The sequence below is a fragment of the Leiobunum rupestre genome, chromosome 6 (assembly GCF_980474605.1).
Source record: "Leiobunum rupestre chromosome 6, qqLeiRupe1.1.hap1, whole genome shotgun sequence".
NCBI lineage: Eukaryota > Metazoa > Arthropoda > Arachnida > Opiliones > Sclerosomatidae > Leiobunum > Leiobunum rupestre.
In genome coordinates this window covers 40,064,651-40,085,080 of record NC_143389.1, presented here as the reverse complement: position 1 = coordinate 40,085,080, position 20,430 = coordinate 40,064,651, and the positions used below count along the sequence as shown (strand labels likewise).

General features: G+C 37.1%; 1 protein-coding gene across 3 annotated transcripts in view; it reads left to right on the top strand.

Annotated features, from left to right (window-relative positions):
* The window catches only part of LOC149940928 (glycine receptor subunit alpha-2-like), a 125,662-nt gene extending 107,563 nt beyond the window's left edge, over nt 1–18,099 (top strand). For all 3 annotated transcript variants that reach the window (XM_090177179.1, XM_090177180.1, XM_090177181.1), the window contains exons 2-9: nt 3,223–3,315; nt 7,218–7,291; nt 8,628–8,695; nt 8,774–9,000; nt 9,899–9,981; nt 10,256–10,390; nt 10,930–11,309; nt 16,962–18,099. In XM_090177179.1, coding sequence (XP_090033305.1) covers nt 3,263–3,315; nt 7,218–7,291; nt 8,628–8,695; nt 8,774–9,000; nt 9,899–9,981; nt 10,256–10,390; nt 10,930–11,309; nt 16,962–17,132 — 1,191 coding nt within the window. In that variant the 5' untranslated portion in view covers nt 3,223–3,262 and the 3' untranslated portion in view covers nt 17,133–18,099. The remainder of the gene's footprint in view (nt 1–3,222; nt 3,316–7,217; nt 7,292–8,627; nt 8,696–8,773; nt 9,001–9,898; nt 9,982–10,255; nt 10,391–10,929; nt 11,310–16,961) is intronic.
* The last annotated feature ends 2,331 nt before the right edge of the window (nt 18,100–20,430 follow it).

Here is a 20,430-nt window from a genome sequence, read left to right as displayed (position 1 = left end):
TGAACATCTTGTTGATTTTTTGATACGGAAATAAGGTAATTTTTGGAAAAGCTTGGCCGTTCCCCTTTAAATTACTCGAAAAGGTAGAAAAGTCCATAATAAAAAGAGGGCAAAAAAGCTAAACCCTCACAATTTTAAAGTAATGATAAATCTTACGAAATACTCATGAATTAAATAAACACGCGAAACTCGGACCAAATAGATCTTCGAGTCAAAAACGATTTGATCAATACTTTAAATTGCTTCCTTTTTATTATGGAATTTTCTACCGTTTCTACCTTCTCACGTAATTGAACAGTTTCTGCTCTAGAGCCCATAGGTGGCTTTTACTAACTTTTACAATTCCTGAGCTACGTGAAAGGTGGGGTAGCGGAGGTGTTAGCACTTTCGCCTCGAGCGGTATAGAGTAGCCGGGTACAATCCCAGTTTGCCCACTTTGTGAAAACTCGGAGTATTAAAAGTAGCTATATGGACTGGGGCTAAGGTGGTACGTATACATGTAGCTGATCGTGACTATTGAATATAACTCTCATTTAGAAATGTTAAAATTTGGTGCCGGCTTCCTTCTTATTTTCCCCTAAATTTATATCCAGTCAGCACCCAATTCTGTTTGGATCAAATAATTTTGATCAAATCGGAATAAAGTTTAATTTAAGTTTAAATTGTAATTTAATCAAACATAACATATTTTGGATTGTAATTTTCGATCAACGTCGAATTTGAAACTAGAAATATCCAAATCCGAATTAAAAGCTTGCTGATTTTAAGTTGCGAACACTGAACAGTGATTTCTAATATTTTTCGAACGCAGCCTTGATTCGTTGTAGTTGCTAAACTAGCTACTTCCAAAAGTGTTGCATCGTTAGACAGATGATAAATTGCTCGGTTTTCCGACTCTCCGAGTCCCAATTTCCAAAAAAAAGATAAAATAAAGCGTGGCAACTGGCAAGTGTTTTTGCAACAATTAGCCTTTTCAGTTTACATAGAGCCATGCGAGAAGCTCATGAACTGCTGGATTTTTCAATAAAGTGTCTGCTTAGCAGACGAAAATCCAGCAGTTTATGAGCTTCTTGAATTTGCCACTACGTGGCTCTATGTAAACTGAAAAGGCTAATTGTAAGTGAAAATGGAGAATGCAGTTGGAGGATGTTGCCCATATGTGCATTGTTATAATCATCGACTAAAAAAAATAACTTCCGAGTACATTTAAACAGTCATGTACATTTCTTTTGTAAATTATTAAAAATAAACCGGTTTTGTCACAGTTTTGTTTGGTTAGTGTATGTAAAGGGGGGGGGGGAATTAAAGAATTAAGTATCCTGGCGCCGCCAATGCGAATATCACATTATATGTTACTTTTAAATTTAAACAACCCGTCTCCTTATTAAGCTCTCCAACATAGAAATGTAACATAGAGTAAAAACGTGTCCATCGTGTATCCTGCTTTATGAGCTAATTCTAAGCAGTAAAACTTAAAGTAAAGTAGAGTAAATCTCGTAACGCGACTAGATAATCTAAAAAGTCTCCGGCGTGTACCCTGCGTTATGAACTAATTCTTCGAAGAGTAAGTTAAAATGAAGTAGCGTAAGACTCGTAGCGCATTTAAATAAACTACTCGTGTTTAAAGACTGAACTACATCAAATTTAAACCAGTCTTTACTTAATTTTGGAGCCAACTATAAAACTTACTCACTTTAAAGTCCTCGAAAAAAATGCGCCCCCAAACCTCTTGCGCCCCCACGCAGTTGCGTACCGTGCTTACCCTATATCGCCGCCCCTGGCTCCAAACCCTTATAGTATTGCCGTTAGCCTCTGCAAGTCGTTGACCAATTAGAACCACCGCTTAATTCAACTGCTGCGCACGTACGTTACAGTTTATCACGAACTTAAAACAATTTTAACCATCTTCTTTTCCTGCAAACTTTAGCAATAAAAATGGATCGAACTAGCGTCACCAAAAGGGGTAACAGCAACCTCTCAGGGCCCCCAGAGGTCCTATAATTCCTATAAAATCCTATATTTTCAAAAATGTCATATAACATCCTATATTTTTAGAAAAATCTCCCAAAAGTCCTATAAAATCCTATAATTTTCATATTTTGCCCTTTTCAAATTCAATCACTCAGTAGTTAAATTGCTATTTTAGCTAAAGGATAAGTTCCTATACCAAGTCATTCTAGTCTATACTTTTGTTATTGTTAGCATGGTTAGCTACTAGTATATTTTGTGATAAAATGCCATGGTTAAATAGTTTCTATTTTTTAAGTGAAAATAGAAGACTTATTTATCTAAATATAGATTTGGTTTTTAAATTCATAAAGTTAGTAAATTAAATAGCATACATAGTCCTATAAAATCCTATAATTTTGTAAAATTAGTCCTATAAAGTCCTATATTTTTAGAAATATAATCCAATTTTCCTATAAAAAAAATTGAGGATTTGAGTGGGGGCCTTGACCTCTACATATCCTTATGAATGAATACCACGCGCCGGAAGCTAAGTCGTTCGATTGGCGAGCATTTTGGCCGGTGGCCGATAGTAGTCCGTTCGCGCTCGTTTACTTTCATTCCGATAGAAAATCCCCGAGAGGCGACATCTCCCGCAGTTGCTAAAGAGGGGCCAAAGAGCCCAGATCCGTCACGTCCAATCTACAGCAATAGCTCTCTTAGGGCCCAAGATAGCGAAGAGGCCAACACCAACGCGCGGTCCGAATTAAATGGACGTATAGGGAGAGAGATATACGCGTGTGGGCGGAAACGGATAGAGATATAGGCGCTCCGGCCAAATATGGCGCCGGGTTTCGATCCGGAGCGTCCGTATGTACAGAACGCTATTGATGGACTTCCCAATGTAACGGAAGCGGCCGCGAAAGCCGGCGATAGTCGGCGATAGTCAAGGGCGGCGCTGACCTATCGGGTTTACTGATTGCGTGGCCCTATCTATACGCGGGGTCAGCCGACTCATAATGAATATCTTAGCAACATACGGCGTCGCGGATGTTGAGAGCCAAAGACAACTGCGGGAGAGATATGACTTAGCAAAGAGACGCTACGTTGCGGGGCTTAGCGCTAACGGTTTGATCTCCTACAACGAATATATCATTCGGAAAGTCCGCGGATAGTCAACAAACTCGTACTCCGATATCTCGCGATATAGGAATATTGTTAAATATCTTATGAAGTATATTATATAAATTAAGTATATGATATTTTCATTTATAGAGTAGAGTATCCAGCTAGAGTGGAGTGCTTGGGAACCAAGATGGACACGAGTGGATTCATCAAGTTCATCCTATTCTTTACATCAATAGTCAAGTAATACGCAAATCATAATTAAATATTCCTAGCAATTCCCACTTCACCTAAAGACAAACTGCGATCCCAATTTCTCTAAAAGTCATTCCACCCAATTCCCACTTCACCTAAAGACAAACTGCGATCCCAATTTCTCTAAAAGTCATTCCACCCAATTCCCACTTCACCTAAAGACAAACTGCGATCCCAATTTCTCTAAAAGTCATTCCACCCAATTCCCACTTCACCTAAAGACAAACTGCGATCCCAATTTCTCTAAAAGTCATTCCACCCAATTCCCACTTCACCTAAAGACAAACTGCGATCCCAATTTCTCTAAAAGTCATTCCACCCAATTCCCACTTCACCTAAAGACAAACTGCGATCCCAATTTCTCTAAAAGTCATTCCACCCAATTCCCACTTCACCTAAAGACAAACTGCGATCCCAATTTCTCTAAAAGTCATTCCACCCAATTCCCACTTCACCTAAAGACAAACTGCGATCCCAATTTCTCTAAAAGTCATTCCACCCAATTCCCACTTCACCTAAAGACAAACTGCGATCCCAATTTCTCTAAAAGTCATTCCACCCAATTCCCACTTCACCTAAAGACAAACTGCGATCCCAATTTCTCTAAAAGTCATTCCACCCAATTCCCACTTCACCCAAAAACAACTGGGATCCCAATTTTCCGAAGAGTAATTTCTTGCAATTCCCACTTAACCTAAAGACAAACTGTGGTTTAAATTTCTCGAAAAGATGATCCTCCCAATTCCCACCTCACCTAAAGAAAAACTGAGATCCCAATTTCTCGAAAAGGTGGTCCACCCAAATCCCCATTTCACCAAAAACTACTGGGATTCCAATTTTTCGAAAAATCTTTTCTTCCAATTCCCACTTCACCTAATGACATACTGGAATCCCAATTTCTCGAACAGTCATTCCACCCAAATCCCCATTTCACCAAAAACTACTGGGATTCCAATTTTCCCAAAGTCATTTCACATCTTTAACCCAAAATATTATTTGTTGGCTAAATAAAATATAGTACTTTTAAGAAATTCTACTTAATTTAAAACATGATATGATAAAATTTTGATACGTTTCTATATTTTAAATAATTGAGATAATGTTGGGATAAAATCAAATCAGGAATCCGTATACTGTTACTTCGAATGATTATTCGTTTAACTTTCGAGGAATAAAAGACCATCGTACTAGAATTCGCGTTCAATTTGAGTCCTATAGATTTAATTCTTAGCTCAAACAATAGCTTACGTAGCTCGTTTTTCTCCTTTTTAGCCATCTACATTAATGATCAGGCGAGTAAATTTTGTTAAAAACATTAGAAATTATCCCAAGAACTTCGCAGATGTAACGAATCAGGGGTTGTTACATCCATTTTCTTGAATGTTTATTTTGTGACCATACGCCATCCGTGTTTTTTTTTGACAGCAGTGAGTCAGTGACTAAACCAAATCCTTACACTCTTAGAAAAATTGGTGTCATGTAACCGGAAAAGGGGTTTTTTTAACCGATGTCCCTTATTTTCAACCCGTAAAGGTGTTATGTAAGGCCCTTGTTTTGAGGTTTCATTTGGCACGGCCAGGGGTTTAATTATCTTCCATTTAAGGTTTTTATCTTGTACCGTCAGGAGTTTTTCATACATCTTCTTTCGGTTTTATCAACAACTCTTTTAGGTTATATTGGAACTATAGAAAGTTCTATGTAACTCCAACCTAGGTGCTTAGTTAATCCTCCGTAGCACCTTCAAGGTTCCATCTAGTCAGTGGCGTAGATAAGGCCCCCGCAGACCCCGCAGTGCGGGGGGGCCCCCTAATTTCATATCAAAGTATATACTAGATACCGGATAAAATTCCGAATATTGTTTTGCGGGGGGGCCTCGCGGGTCTTAGCTACGCCACTGCATCTAGTAGCCTCAAAGGTTGGTCTCATATCTTTCCTAGGTTTTTATCTACCATCCAATGAAGCGGCAAAAATTTGAGAAATTGCGGCGTGTAAGGCATTTTAAAAACACGATAAACTACAATATACGAATATAACTCGGTTAAATAGCCAAGGAGAATGTCGTAGCAGACGACAGTTCCGACCGAAAAAACGATAAAACCGGGGAAAATAATATTTCGTTCACGAGATGGCGCTGCGGGTAGGTTCAACCAAGCGGTTCTGAGATTCTCGAGTCGGGGCGCGGGGATAAAACACGAAATTTGGTTGTTAAAAATAAATCAAATACTGGAAATATTAACATGAAATTTTTGTATAACCATTTTCGGAAGTCCTCTATCCATTTAAATGGTTTTTAACCAATTTTAGGGTGGTGACAATTCCCCTTTAAGGGTCAAATGGAAACTTGATTAAGATCTATTTTAAACTTCAACAATAAATAGCATTAAGTTGTTGAGATACCCAAAGGTTCAAATATTAAATATTTGTAGATATAGAATAAACCCATAATTGGTCAACAAACACCCTACCTGGTCCAAATAAAACCCTTTGTAGCCAAGATAAAACCCGAAGGTTATATGCTAAACCCAAAAGATAAAAATAAAACCCTAAGGTTGTATAAACAACCTATTCGATGACTAAAAACTCATTAAAGTTCTACAAAGAACCCGGCAGTTCTAGGAAAAACCCTCAAAACACCCTTTTTCTAAGAGTGTATTTATCACGGAGCAGCATCTAGGGGACTCAAGGCCGAAGCTTGATAAGCCGTCGAACTAAAAATGAACTAAAATTAGCCGTGATCGGCTTCGATATAAATGTATTCAGAAATCAGATTTAAATATTTTTAGGCGGAAAATTTCAACTGTTGTACAGATAGACTTTCGAATAAGCAGATGACTTTTATACATTCAATTTAAAACTCAATATTTGGTGGCGATACTGTTTGACCAAAAATTAAACTACGTACGCAGCCTGTAAATCATTGAATTGGGAACAATACTGCTAGAATTACAATTACGATTTCGGTTGCCATGGTTACGCGGGACTTGTTCTGTACGAAATTCATCTTCATAATTAGGCGGTAGCGCCATCTATATTTTGTGAAGTTATATAGCTTAAAATAAATAATTATTAGCTAACTCACCGTAACTTGAGTTAAAAAGGATCGTGTTGACAGATTTAAATTATTTTTAAACAACTTCAAAGGTTTGTTTGTTACGAGAAATCATACATTTCAATTTCGCATCAGATTCGCGAAAAAATTCAATTACAATATAGTTGCCACCACTAGAGACAGATGCCGCCACGGTAGAACGATAAAGTTCGGTAGAACGAAATTGGTCCCGCGCCAGCCAGATTTAGTTGTACCTCTATTTATTCCCAACTCAATGCTGTAAATTAGTCAGAGTAGCGAGTTACATTATATTCTTGGTCCATGCTTTTATCCAATCAAAAGCTAAAGCTTAGACGTCACATAGTTTTACGTTATTTAGGCACAACCCAGATAGAGCAGATGAGAATTAGAAGAAAATTTCGAGATTAAATTCTAATAAAACCTTTTGTATTATCAGTGTAATAGTACATAATAAGGTAAAGTCACTCTGTCAGGACTTAGTTTTATATAAATTGTCTTAGACAACCGCGTCACTAATAATAAATTATCGATATTCATAAAATGGGCTTCTTAGTACGTGGAAGAAAATTATTATTCGAGACCGGGTTTGTCAGAGGATTAAGACTCTGCAATTAATTAAGAGCCCGAGGGATTAGATTCAGGGGAGATAATTAGCCCCGCTTCGGAACATAAAACCAATCGTGTCATTTATTAAAATTATCGTAGCCGTCTGTTCTCTTTTCGTTCGCTTTCTTAACGTCATTTTAATATAGAGTGATGCATTTGTTGGTATAATTAGTGGGTGGTTGCGATTAAAAACGCTCGTGTTTTTCCTTTTCAGAAGTCACTGCTCCCTGGAATTTGACAAGATACTACCCAAGAATCCCAAGGATTACGATAATCTCCAGCCTCCCGGTAAGACACTAATCTCCGCGGAGTTCGTTAAGGGAAACCATCCGACGGACTCTGGAACTCTGGAATCTAATCGACCAGAGCGGAATCGAGAAAGGACAAGCGCTCGTTTACTTTTCCCCTCTATTGGAAATCTAAACATTACCTCTTATGCCAGATTAGAATTCCGAAAAGGATATAATATCCTCCACTCTTTCGTTCGACGCCAGATTAATCTTGATAGGCTCTCGAGGAAAAATTCGGGAATCGACATTTGAAATATTGAAAATGACTAATGGTGGTATTAAATCCTAAGTTCGCATTCGTGGGTAGATTTTTCGAATAAAACGAACGATGCGATTATTTATTTATATAATGAACTAGAGGAATGCAAAATACAATAAAATATTCATAATGTCTTTCATTTCGCCTAGCAAAAGAATATTCTTCCTAAAGCTTATCACAATAACGTATTTATTAATATACTAAGAGGGAATGACTAAGTTCCCCTCACGCCCGAATAGACGAGTAAAGAAAACCGCTTTCCATTTCAAATATTTTTAAAGAACTTCCGAGAGAATTGTGGGTAGGAAAGGAGTACCTGATTCTTTATTACGGGAGTCTGTCCGAGGACAAAAAGTGTACACTTTCTACCCTAAAACGTTTTATTCGCCTGTTCTCGGGGTAAGATTTACAATGTCCCGAATTTTGTTCCAGATCTCTAAGGTTACACTTTTTACTAATCCTCGAAAGGAGGTGTAGAATGAGTAATCTAACTTTGTCGTCCGCTTAAATTTCGTTTCACGAAAACATGAAGGGTTTTGAACCTCTTCACGTGTGGCAAGCTTTTAATAACGAAAATCCAATTGTTAATGACTTTAACAGTCGCTTGATGGCTTAGGCCTAAGGTAGTGCCTTGGTTATTAGCCTAGCTGATTATTATTATTATTAAATAAATGAGAAAAATGAGCCACATATTGATGACCTCACCACCGGTCTCTAACTTAAACGAAATTACGGCTGCTACGGCAAATAAATAACCTTTAAGCTTTAACGACACCCTTCTTACTCCAACTCGTTTTTTTCGTCAAGACAGAATTGGAGTAAAATGACGTCATAGGGCTACACTTTTTAACCTGCTCAAAAAAACCAGAACAGGCGAAAAAAAAACCACCTATTATTATCCTATTTGTACACTTTTACAAAATGTTCCGGCGAAGTGGCGGGTCAGTGTTCCACATCTTAAACTATATATATATATATATATTAAATTCTTGAATGAGATTTATTTTGCTATACGAAAATATTTATCGCATTATTTAGTGATTTAATAACTAACTAGTGGTTATATTTTATATAGGCAAGCCGACTGTAGTTCACTTCCACGTAACCGTTCTCAGCATAGATACTATAGACGAGGGGTCCATGGTAAGGAGTTGTTCGCAACTAGGGTAAAATGATGGAACGGTTCCAAGTTAAACGACGCGTATTTGGTACAAATTGCAGACGTACGTCGCGGACATTTTCATGTCCCAAAGTTGGCGGGATAATCGACTGAAACTTCCAGAGAACATGACATCTAATTACCGGCTTCTTCCGCTCAGTTGGTTGAAAAGTATGTGGAGGCCAGACAGCTTCTTCAAGAACGCCAAAAAGGTCACTTTCCAGGAGATGACCATCCCCAATCACTACATCTGGCTGTACAAAAACAAGACTATCCTCTATATGGTCAAGTGAGTTTTCCTTTACAGACATTTCAACCAGAACCAACATTATACGAAGCTTCTAAGCGAAAGGTGCATGCTAGAATTGTAACGTTACAAACTTCATAAATACTAACATTCCAACTACTAACGCGGTAGAGAGACAAAATAAACAGAAAAACAAAGACAACTCGTAGCGAAACAAAACCTTCAAAAAACCGAAATCTTCAAAGAAAAGATGGAGAAAATCTCATTTAGGCCTTGGCACAGAACGCGAAAAAAAGCGAGGGAATAAATTGTTTCATTTTTGGCCCGTTTCGGTTTCGATCGAAATAATACATCCCTCCAACACACACCATCATTTCATAACGAGAAAAAAGAGACTCGGGAAAAAATGGCAATATTGTCGAGCAGATATTATTAAAAAGTTGTTGCCTTCCCCCTCAGAGAGAGAGAGAGCGAGCAGACGACGAAACCAGAAAGACAAAAGATAAAAAAGAAAGAGGGGCTCATCATAAACGCGTTTAGATTTGGAAAGCATAAAAACTCGTGGGCGTACCCGAAGCACGTTTCTACGATGACGATGAGGATGGTGGCGAGAAAAAAGACAACTGGGATGAAAGAGATTTCTTCTTTCGTTGATAATACAAAGGATAAATCGCCTCTTCAACCTACTCGCGGAGAAGGCCAGATAGGAGATGAGGGCTCAAGCTATCGAATTTTTTTTGCTAGGCAAAAAGGGGGCTGGTGTTTTCTTGTCAACATCTTTATGGTTTGTGTCATTCGCTGTTTCTTTTTGCTTTTTTTTCTCATCATATCCACTCCACTCTCCTCCTCCCAAAAACCCTCCCTCCCCCCCCCCCCGTCTCAATCATCTCATCGTCGTTGAATCGACGATGACGACGGAATACCGTACAAAATATCAAAGGTTGACGTTACTGCTCTCTTGCGCCATGAAGTTCGAGTCCTACCCACACGATACACAAATGTGCTCCCTGAAGATCGAAAGTCGTGAGTATATATTCTAAGTTATTTCCAAGTGAAGATTTTGATGCCGCGTACGTTTTAACATTCCGAATAAAGTGGTACCGTCCAATCTATAATATTGGTTCGTGTTTTGCCATAAAAAGAACGTCACGCGTATTGCTTTTGACTGTTCTTGATGGCATGGAAATATTTCAGTGGCGAGTGGGTGTTGGGATTTGAATATCATTATCAATAAAACTCGACTTCAAACCGTAGAAATGATGATATATAATTTTAATTATCGCGTTAATGATTTCAGTGTCGTACACGACGGACGATCTGAAATTCGACTGGGAAGAGGAGACACCGTTGGTTGTCGACGAGTTCATCGCGCTGCCGCAGCACAACTTGGTGGAAACGGCCTTGGGGGACTGCACTCAAGTTTACTCCACCGGTAAGTCGCGAAAAGCTCACGATAAACAGACCGGATAAATCCTTCAAGATTAAAAATAAAAGTATATTTCCAAACTAACAACGCGTACTCTGAAAAATAAATTCCCCGCAAAAGTGAAATATAAAATAGAGGTGAGAGAGATGTTCGTTTTTCCCTCGGAGCGATTTTCCCAAAAATTGTTAAAATGCCTTTGGCCCGACGCGGAAGATGTTATATATTCCAAAGATATTATTCGCGCATTTCCAAGCAAAGGAACAACATTTCTTAACTTTTAAATTAATGGGGAAACTAGAGATAAGTTTGAAAACCGAAAAATCAATTTCGAAAGTTCTCTCATACGGTGGATTTCAGGGAGGATCCGGCGCTCGGGGAATTAGAAATTCAAGTGGCTTTTAGGAAGCGCTTCTATTGGCTGGCGGCAAACGCACTCTTCACGCGCAAAAAAAGATCAAACACATCTCTGAAATGAAAGCATCGAAGAAATGCTTGAGGAAAGGGAATTTAAATCATCTAAAATATTTGTTTTTATTAACCCTCAGGAAACTTCACGTGCATCCAGGTGGTGTTCACGCTGAAGCGTCGCCTGGGCTACTACATGTTCCACACGTACATCCCGACCTGCCTGATCGTCATCATGTCGTGGATCTCCTTCTGGATCAAACCGGAAGCGGTGCCAGCCAGAGTCACCCTGTGCGTCACCAGCCTCTTGACGCTCTCCACCCAGCACGCCCAGTCCCAGAAGGCCTTGCCTCCCGTCTCCTACATCAAGGCCATCGACATCTTCATGTCCTCTTGCACCATCTTCGTCTTTGCCTCTCTTATGGAATACGCCCTGGTCAATATCTTAATGGGAGAAATGGAGGAGATGGATTTGGCCAAAAAGGGAGCTCGCAGCGCTATTTTGGCCGCCAAAATCACGGTGAGACTACGTGCTATTGTATAGGCTTTATTGCGACTATTGTTCTATTGAAGCCATTTTGTTTTACTATTGTTCTATTGAAGTCATTTTGTTTTACTATTGTATTGGGGCTTTTGTTGTTCTATTGGGTCTATTGTTCTATTCGAACTATTGTTGTTCTATTGGGTCTATTGTTCTATTCGAACTATTGTTGTTCTATTGGATATATTGTTCTATTCGAACTATTGTTGTTCTATTGGATATATTGTTCTATTCGAACTATTGTTGTTCTATTGGGTCTATTGTTCTATTCGAACTATTGTTGTTCTATTGGATATATTGTTCTATTCGAACTATTGTTGTTCTATTGGGTCTATTGTTCTATTCGAACTATTGTTGTTCTATTGGATATATTGTTCTATTCGAACTATTGTTGTTCTATTGGATATATTGTTCTATTCGAACTATTGTTGTTCTATTGGATATATTGTTCTATTCGAACTATTGTTGTTCTATTGGATATATTGTTCTATTCGAACTATTGTTGTTCTATTGGATATATTGTTCTATTCGAACTATTGTTGTTCTATTGGATATATTGTTCTATTCGAACTATTGTTGTTCTATTGGATATATTGTTCTATTCGAACTATTGTTGTTCTATTGGATATATTGTTCTATTCGAACTATTGTGGCTCTACTGGGGTTATTGTTTCTCTACTGGGGTTATCGCTGTTCCGTGGCTAAGCTTTCTCTCGCGTTAGTTTGCTCGTTTCTCTATTTCGGAGATTAAACATTTAATCCACCATTTCCTCATTTAATAAATCATGAAGCTGCTAAGCCGGTACAAATATAAAGTTCATTTTAAAACCAAGGTTATTTCTATTTCAGAAGTCAGTGCAATAAATTTGAGGTGTTATAGGGGTTGAGTAAAGATGTTTGACTGTCTTTGTCGCGATCCTCTGCGACGAATAGGAAAAGCGCTAGAGAGCGTTAAAGTTTGGCCTAAGAACGCCTAAATGTAAGCTTTCAACGAACATAAGAACCCAGATAGAAAACCGGTTTTAAAGGGGTAGTAGGAAATTTTACTACTACCCCTTTAAAACCGGTTTTCGCGACAAAGACAGTCAAACATCTTTACTCAACCCCTATAACACCTCAAATTTATTGCACTGACTTCTGAAACACCCTGTATATTACTTCTACAACGTGCTGTGAGCGTTGTTTGGTAGGCACTTAAATGTTTGTTATTGTTCCAAAAATTACCAGTGACGTCATATATACATCGGCGGCTCCGGCCTCCAGTCTCCGGCTTCCGAGACCCGCGATATCTATGGAGACTGGAGACCCGGAGACTGGAGGCCCAACTTTCCAGAGGAGACTACAGGACCAGAGACTGGAGTTCAAAAGTGTTGCCAACAATATATATAGGCTGCTCCGGCCTCCAGTTTCGGGCTCTGAGATTTCTATGGAGAATAGAGACCTCTAGTCAGGATGGAGACTGGAGGCCTGGAGACTGGAGAGCAAAAACGTTGCCGACCTATAGACGTCAATCGCTATTCGAGGCTTGAACGAGAAGGTCGGACTTAGAAGAGACAGAATCTTGATGAGATATTGGTCTTTTGACCAAAGACCAGCTGATGAGCTAAAAGGCCACTTGCGAGCTCTTGTTACGCCGATAGTCGAACCGTCAACCATTGGCCATTGTACCGCCAATTTCTTGTCAACGTGTACGCTCCCAGCAGCAATGGTCAATCTCAACGAATTATGAAGCCTTTATTATTTATTTTAAAGATTTTTTTAATTTCGTTATTTTTTAACGTTATATTCCAATTTTTCAGTTGTAAAGTAAACAACACTTTAAATTAATGTTAATTAAATATAATTACTTATGAAAAACTCTGAATTGCCTACTTTTGTACATTGAAGTATAATAGGTGATTTAAATCAGTGAATTTTTAAATAATTTTTTCAATCACGATTTAAAACAAATTAATTTAAATCCGACAACCTTGCCATCAGGAATTTGATAACCGAAATGTTAACTTAGTTTTTATTTTTCCACTTATGTGAATAGAGCCGTTATTGTCTCTAAGGGTCTTTGTTTAAACTTATCACAACAATTTGCTCATTTTTAGCGCTCCTGAACGCTAATATGGAATTTAAATCCCGGTAAATTAAATTTTAAATGCGAACTTGAATAAATTAAATTCCCCTGAAAATTATTTCATGCCTAGATTAATTAGTTTTTATTTGATTAAATTCTTTGGTAACCATCTGGTTTATTAATTATTAGTCCCCTAATCCTAATTCCCCTCGACGTCTTTATACTTTATACAATGAGGAGTTTAAAATTGAATACTAAGCTTATTTGGTTTAACGTTCTCTTTTATGAACACATAATTTTGTATATCTAAGAGGGCTAATGGTGATCTATTGTATATCTAAGAGGGTTAATGGTCATTATTGTATATCTAAGAGGGCTAATGGTGATCTATTGTATACCTATGAGTGCTATTGGTGATCATTTGTATACCTAATACACTGTTAAAAAAAATTGTTCTAATTTGAACAAAACAAATCGCCGTTCAGAAGGTTGTCCCTGTAGCAGAACGCCATTTTGTTCTAAAATGAACAAAAGATATTCGTTCGATAAAGAACGATGGTTGATGGTTCAATATTGAACTTAGATGTTCTATATTGAACAAACCTTCTTTGTTCAAATTAGAACGTTTTGTCGTTCGCGGTGGAACGCTTTGTCGTTCGCCGTGGATCATTTTATCTTTCGCCGCGGAACGCTTTGTCGTTCGCTGTGGATCATTTTCTCGTTCGACTTGGAATGCTTTATCATTATCCAATACAAAGAGTACCTAAACTTATTGCTTCCAAAATTATAGCTCATGTCTCCTGCCGGCGGTTCATCTTGCTAAATTAATAAAAGTTACCTAACCTAACCAATTGCCCGCCGAAAAGGAAAACCAGGCTTAAAACTAGATTATTTGAATTTAGTTCCAACCTCAACTACAACCATCTTATTACGATTAAAATATCTACCACGAAAGTGATATGCGTAAAACAAATAAACCTTTTCATAGCGCAAAAGATATTACATTCTATTCTCAGCCGAAAGGCCGAGAACTGGTAACCTACGATTTTAGAATTTATTTCTATGCTGAAAACGTCGAACCAAATTGCAGTAAAATACGAAATATTTTCTGTAAATTTGAATTCTGGAACTTGGGCAATTACATTTCCGAACGTATTTCGTCTACCTTGCCAATCAAAAAAAAATATACTTAAAAAAAAACGGTCCGTGTCCTATAAATTCGGACCTTTCACGACCCTTTTTCGTTTTCCCATTCGTTAGGACACGGAGGTTATTTATATCGTTATTAGTGTGAAGTTTATTTTCAATAGGTGAGGTAGTTTCTGAGAAACAGCGTTACAGACCTAACGCCATTTGAGTCGCTAGTGAAGGAGCTACGCTCCAACAATGAAATTTAATCTTCTGTAAATTTCCAAACACACTGTACATACAACTACAAAAACAACTTCATAACAACATGTTCTAACTCACCCTGTAAATAAATTACTACGAGTAATAGTTTAATCAACCAGTACACTAACTTAAAACAACATAATAATGTACGAAAAAACTACCTATAACAAAGCGCACTCTAAACCACTCATTTATTACTTTATGGATGTTAATCTTGTTTGTTACTTTTGGCCATACGAAGTTTTCCGCAAAATAGTGTCACACTTATTTGTTACTTTTGGTCATACGTTGAAAGTGTCACTCTTATATGTTAATTAGTACATGGACAACAAACCAATACAACGAAATCCATATAGGATTGTGTGTAAAACCTGTTCTAAGGGGAACGATCTCCTAGCTATTGGAACGAATCTATTCTATTGTGTAGTTTACAAGCCTTCCTCCAGAGGGCGAAAGAGCATTCGTTCTTATTTGAACGAAATAAAATATCTTGAACACACCGTTCTCGGTTACATACCTTTAGAACGCTATCGTTCATTTTTGAACAGACTGTTCTATGTTGAACGTCTTCTGAACGAATTTTTTTAACAGTGTAGGGCTATAAATGGTGATCTTTTGTATACCTATGAGGGTCAATGGTGATCTTTTGTATACCTATGAGGGCTAATGGTGATCTTTTGTATACCTATGAGGGCTAATGGTGATCTATTGTATATCTAAGAGGGCTAATGGTGATCTATTGTATATCTAAGAGGGCTAATGGTGATCTATTGTATACCTATGAGTGCTATTGGTGATCTATTGTATATCTAAGAGGGCTAATGGTGATCTATTGTATACCTATGAGGGTCAATGGTGATCTTTTGTATACCTATGAGGGCTAATGGTGATCTATTGTATATCTAAGAGGGCTAATGGTGATCTATTGTATACCTATGAGGGCTAATGGTGATCTTTTGTATACCTATGAGGGCTAATGGTGATCTTTTGTATACCTATGAGGGCTAATGGTGATCTATTGTATATCTAAGAGGGCTAATGGTGATCTATTGTATATCTAAGAGGGCTAATGGTGATCTATTGTATACCTATGAGTGCTATTGGTGATCTATTGCATATCTAAGAGGGCTAATGGTGATCTATTGTATACCTATGAGGGTCAATGGTGATCTTTTGTATACCTATGAGGGCTAATGGTGATCTATTGTATATCTAAGAGGGCTAATGGTGATCTATTGTATACCTATGAGGGCTAATGGTGATCTTTTGTATACCTATGAGGGCTAATGGTGATCTTTTGTATACCTATGAGGGCTAATGGTGATCTTTTGTATACCTATGAGGGCTAATGGTGATCTATTGTATATCTAAGAGGGCTAATGGTGATCTATTGTATACCTATGAGTGCTATTGGTGATCTATTGTATATCTAAGAGGGCTAATGGTGATCTATTGTATACCTATGAGGGCTAATCGGCTGTCCCATGGCAAAACCTTTTAACCACCACGATCGTAATTTTGAGATATTTGACTTTTTCAAAACCTAAGTTATAAGATTTTAACGTGGTTTTTAATGCGAAAATTATAAAATCCAAAACCATTTTTTAAGTCATAAATAGTTAAATATTTATGACTTTTACCTGAAACTTTAACAGTACTTTTGTATATGCCTTAGTAATACTGATGCGTAAAAATCTAATTTTTAAAAAATTTGGTGGTTATAAGGTTTTGCCATGGGGCAGCCGTAATGGTGATCAATTGTATACCTAAGAGGGCTATTGGTGATCTGTTGAATACCTATGAGAGCTACTGGCGATCTATTGTATATCATTGGGAGCTATTGTTGAACTATTGTATACCTATGAGAGCTATTGGTGAGGTATTGTATACCTATAGGAGGGCTATTGGTATCGTTGTTTTAATGGTGGTCCATTGGCCGGTGCTGTTGGTGATCTAATGGGCGTTATGGTGTTAGTTTTTCAATTCGTAGAGGTCTATTGGGGTTGTTCGTGATCTAGTGGTTATTTTTTGGAGCTATTGGTGACCCATAATGTTTACCTATTGGGACTATTTGTAACCTATTGGAGCTGCTAGTGACCTATCATCTACGTATTGGGAAAAATCTTCTATATTGTATTATTTACGCCATTTTGTATATCTCACCCGAATTTTAGGAAAGCGGAGGCATACCAAACGGCACGAAGACCCGGATCGTCGGAGGGACGAACGCCCAACAGAGAAGGGAGCGGGCTATCGCGGTGGACAAGTTCTCCCGGATCACCTTCCCGGCTTCCTTCTTGGTGCTGAACGCCGTCTACTGGTTCGTGTACGTCGACATGGATTAACCGCGACAAGACATTTTTCACTCGTTCTTCGTCAGTGAAAGAACAAATTCGAGAGGACGTTCGCGAAACTCTCGGCGTTTTTAAAACTCGGTGCCTCAACTCCAAATTTCATCTTCTCGTTACAAAAAGAATACGTTCAAAGTTTATAAATATATATATATAAGACGTACTTATATAACGTCAAGAATGTACTCGGGTTAACAGAAAATATTAACGCGGCGCTCTATTCGCCTCGAGATTACCCGGACGAAAAACCACACCCTTTTTCTCCTGGTAAGTTTGGAAGACACTATGGTACGATCGCGAGCTCGCCCTGTCTCTCTCCGTGTAGGCGGGTACATACCGTAGAAGAAGACTATCTGCCGGGATTCTCTGAAAACAAAGGCTAAATATTCTCTGGTATTCCCAATACATTATTGATAAAGTAAATATATCACTAATTACCAAAATCTATATCAAATCTATCCGCACGGCGCACTACTTGCGACCTGCTTTTTCGAATTGCGTAAATTCGTTATAAAATTATACACGATTCTTTAAATTCGAACGCGTCCCTTTTTTGATATCTTTATATACGTCTACTCGGTCAGTATTTAGTGTTATTCTTAAAGGAGATATGACGGTATCGGATGTATCCTTCCGCGGAAGTAAACAAACGTCAACCGTGCTAAAACCAAAAGAAGAAAACCAATGTGACGAACGCTCGACCGCCAATACATTTGACAATAATAAATGCTCAATATTTTTAACCTTTTCATTTTTTAAAGATTTTAAGAGAGCTACGTATTATGGCAGTATTGAGCGCGAGTTGACCTATAATAACTGGTTTTTACAGGAATGAACTTATTTAGTCTCGATGTAGGGTAGGAAAGTAGTAGGTGCGGGAATCGGAATGGTCAATTTTTTGAAAATTGTCTTTGTTTGATGTCGGAGTTGAAAATGACATTAACTTTTTTTTTAAATTGATATTACAGTTATTCGCCTAGTTACGCTACAAATATAAAATTTGTATATTTTATGGTTCGATGTTATTTGTTAAATCGGAAATGATTCTCAAGTTTCGGTTAAGTAATTGTCATTTATTACGGTTCTGTGTTGTACGTTAAATATATTATTTACGTTCAAAAAAGTGATAAAAATAAATGATTAAAGATCGAAAACGGTAGACAAAAACTAAATAGTTTAAAATATGAAAAGAGAAAAGCTAGTTAATTACAAATACATAAAGAATACGTCCAGGAAAAGTTTAGAATTAGCTATTTCAATTAACAAATGTTAATTGAAACGGCGCAATACCGCTGAAAAACTTACATTTTAAACTAGAGCAAACTTAGTTAAGTTAAAAAAGGTTTTAAAATTTGTTAGTGTTAGTTTTATTAATATACGCAGTTAATTAAAAAATAAATTTAACGTAAATTTACTTTTCCAAGGTTTATTATATTCAGTAAAGTTTATTCGATGCCCCGAAGTCACGCAAAAAAATCTTCTTTCTTTTTTGGTTGTTTAATTTCTTTAATATTATTAAACTTGCAAAAATCCAGCTGAAAATAAAAACTTTGTACCAATTTTGTTTTCCAATTTTAAAGAAAACCGAAATAAAAACTCGTGACTTTCGGCGTATCTTACTTCAAAAGTAAAACTAATTAGATAATAACTGAATTCGAAATCAGACGAGAGACAAACGCAAATATTATTATTATTATTATTAAAAATATGAAAGTTTTGTTTCGGTCGGTGAAGGACGATTGGCCTTTAATATATATATATATATACATATATAACTTTTCTGTGCCTAAGGCTCACTCAATTTTTTTAATGATTCTTTCCTCTTGCGTACAAAGAAATATACTTTTAAAAGGATATCGTCTGATGCGCTCGGGGCCTGTTACACCGTCACTTCGGAAGCGATTTAAAATTCTAATAGAAATTTCTTCTTTTACCCCGGTTTAAGAATATTCGCTTTTGTAAATAAGTTCTGTATATGTAAAAAAAATATTTCGCTCTCGCGAGAAAAAAATATCAAAATTAAAGAAAAAATATTTCAAAGAAGAATTTTGGTTTTTCTTTTTATTTCGAAAACAAAATAAGATTTATTAAATTTTAAGCAGTAATGTGTTTCTGTAGCAAATCTTTTCTGGGTACTTTTTAAATTATATTTCACCTATACGAAGAAGTGTTCCCAACTAAGAGCCCAGGTGTTTGAGCCTACTACCAGAATTTTTAATAATATTCAAAATAGTTCTTAAAGCAATATTTAAAATAAAGGTAAGACCATTAAAGTATTAAATTAAGTTAGCGTCAATGACGAGTTAATCTTTAGAAAATGATTTTAAAGTAGTTCAGGCAAAATATCCAAAAATTGTGTCCTGAAGTATGAAAAAATAAATTTTCCGAATTAGGTTTCGCCGCCCGCGGTCAGGGATTTTGGCCGCAAAAGTGCCACCTTAACATTTTTTTTATCCTGGGCGCACTTTTCAGTTGAAGCAGATACTTCTAATATCGCCCCAATTTCCCAAATTAGACCGTGGCCCACTCGAAAAAAAGCAAAAACTTCAACAAATAAATTGGATACGGAGAAAAGAAGGAGGTGGATAGAACGGGGGAGCGAAAGAGGCGTGACTTCGAAAAGACCCCGAAGGAATAGACGGATAAAATTCTCCAATATTTTTCACTCCGGGAGCAAAAAGGATAAAAGAAAATAAATATGGGATCTTACACGGCCAGCCAGGTTCCAGCGAAGAAAAAGTCGACTCCAAAAAGTCAACTCTCGAGCGGAGAGAGAAACTCATAGAGCGACTAAAGAAAATCTGCCCGTCTTCATCAGTCATTCGAGCCACGAGGAAACGAGAAACAAGATGTCACGGACATTTAAGTACACACAACCCCCCGGTGTATTCAATATATTTTCAATTTTATATTTATATTCGAACAAATTTTATCGAAAATGAATTTTTCGAGTTATCTGTTTTTGGAAATAAGGTATCGAAACACTAACACCTTAATTTAAATAAATTTTTAGACAAACCGAATTTTTCGAGTTATCCGTTTTTGGAAATAAGGTATCGAAACACTAACACCTTATTTTAAATAAATTTTTAGACAAACCGAATTTTTTGAGTTATCTGTTTTTGGAAATAAGGTATCGAAACACTAACACCTTAATTTAAATAAATTTTTAAACAAACCGAATTTTTCGAGTTACCAGTTTTTGGAAATAAGGTATCGAAACACTAACACCTTAATTTAAATAAATTTTTAAACAAACCGAATTTTTCGAGTTACCTGTTTTTGTAAATAA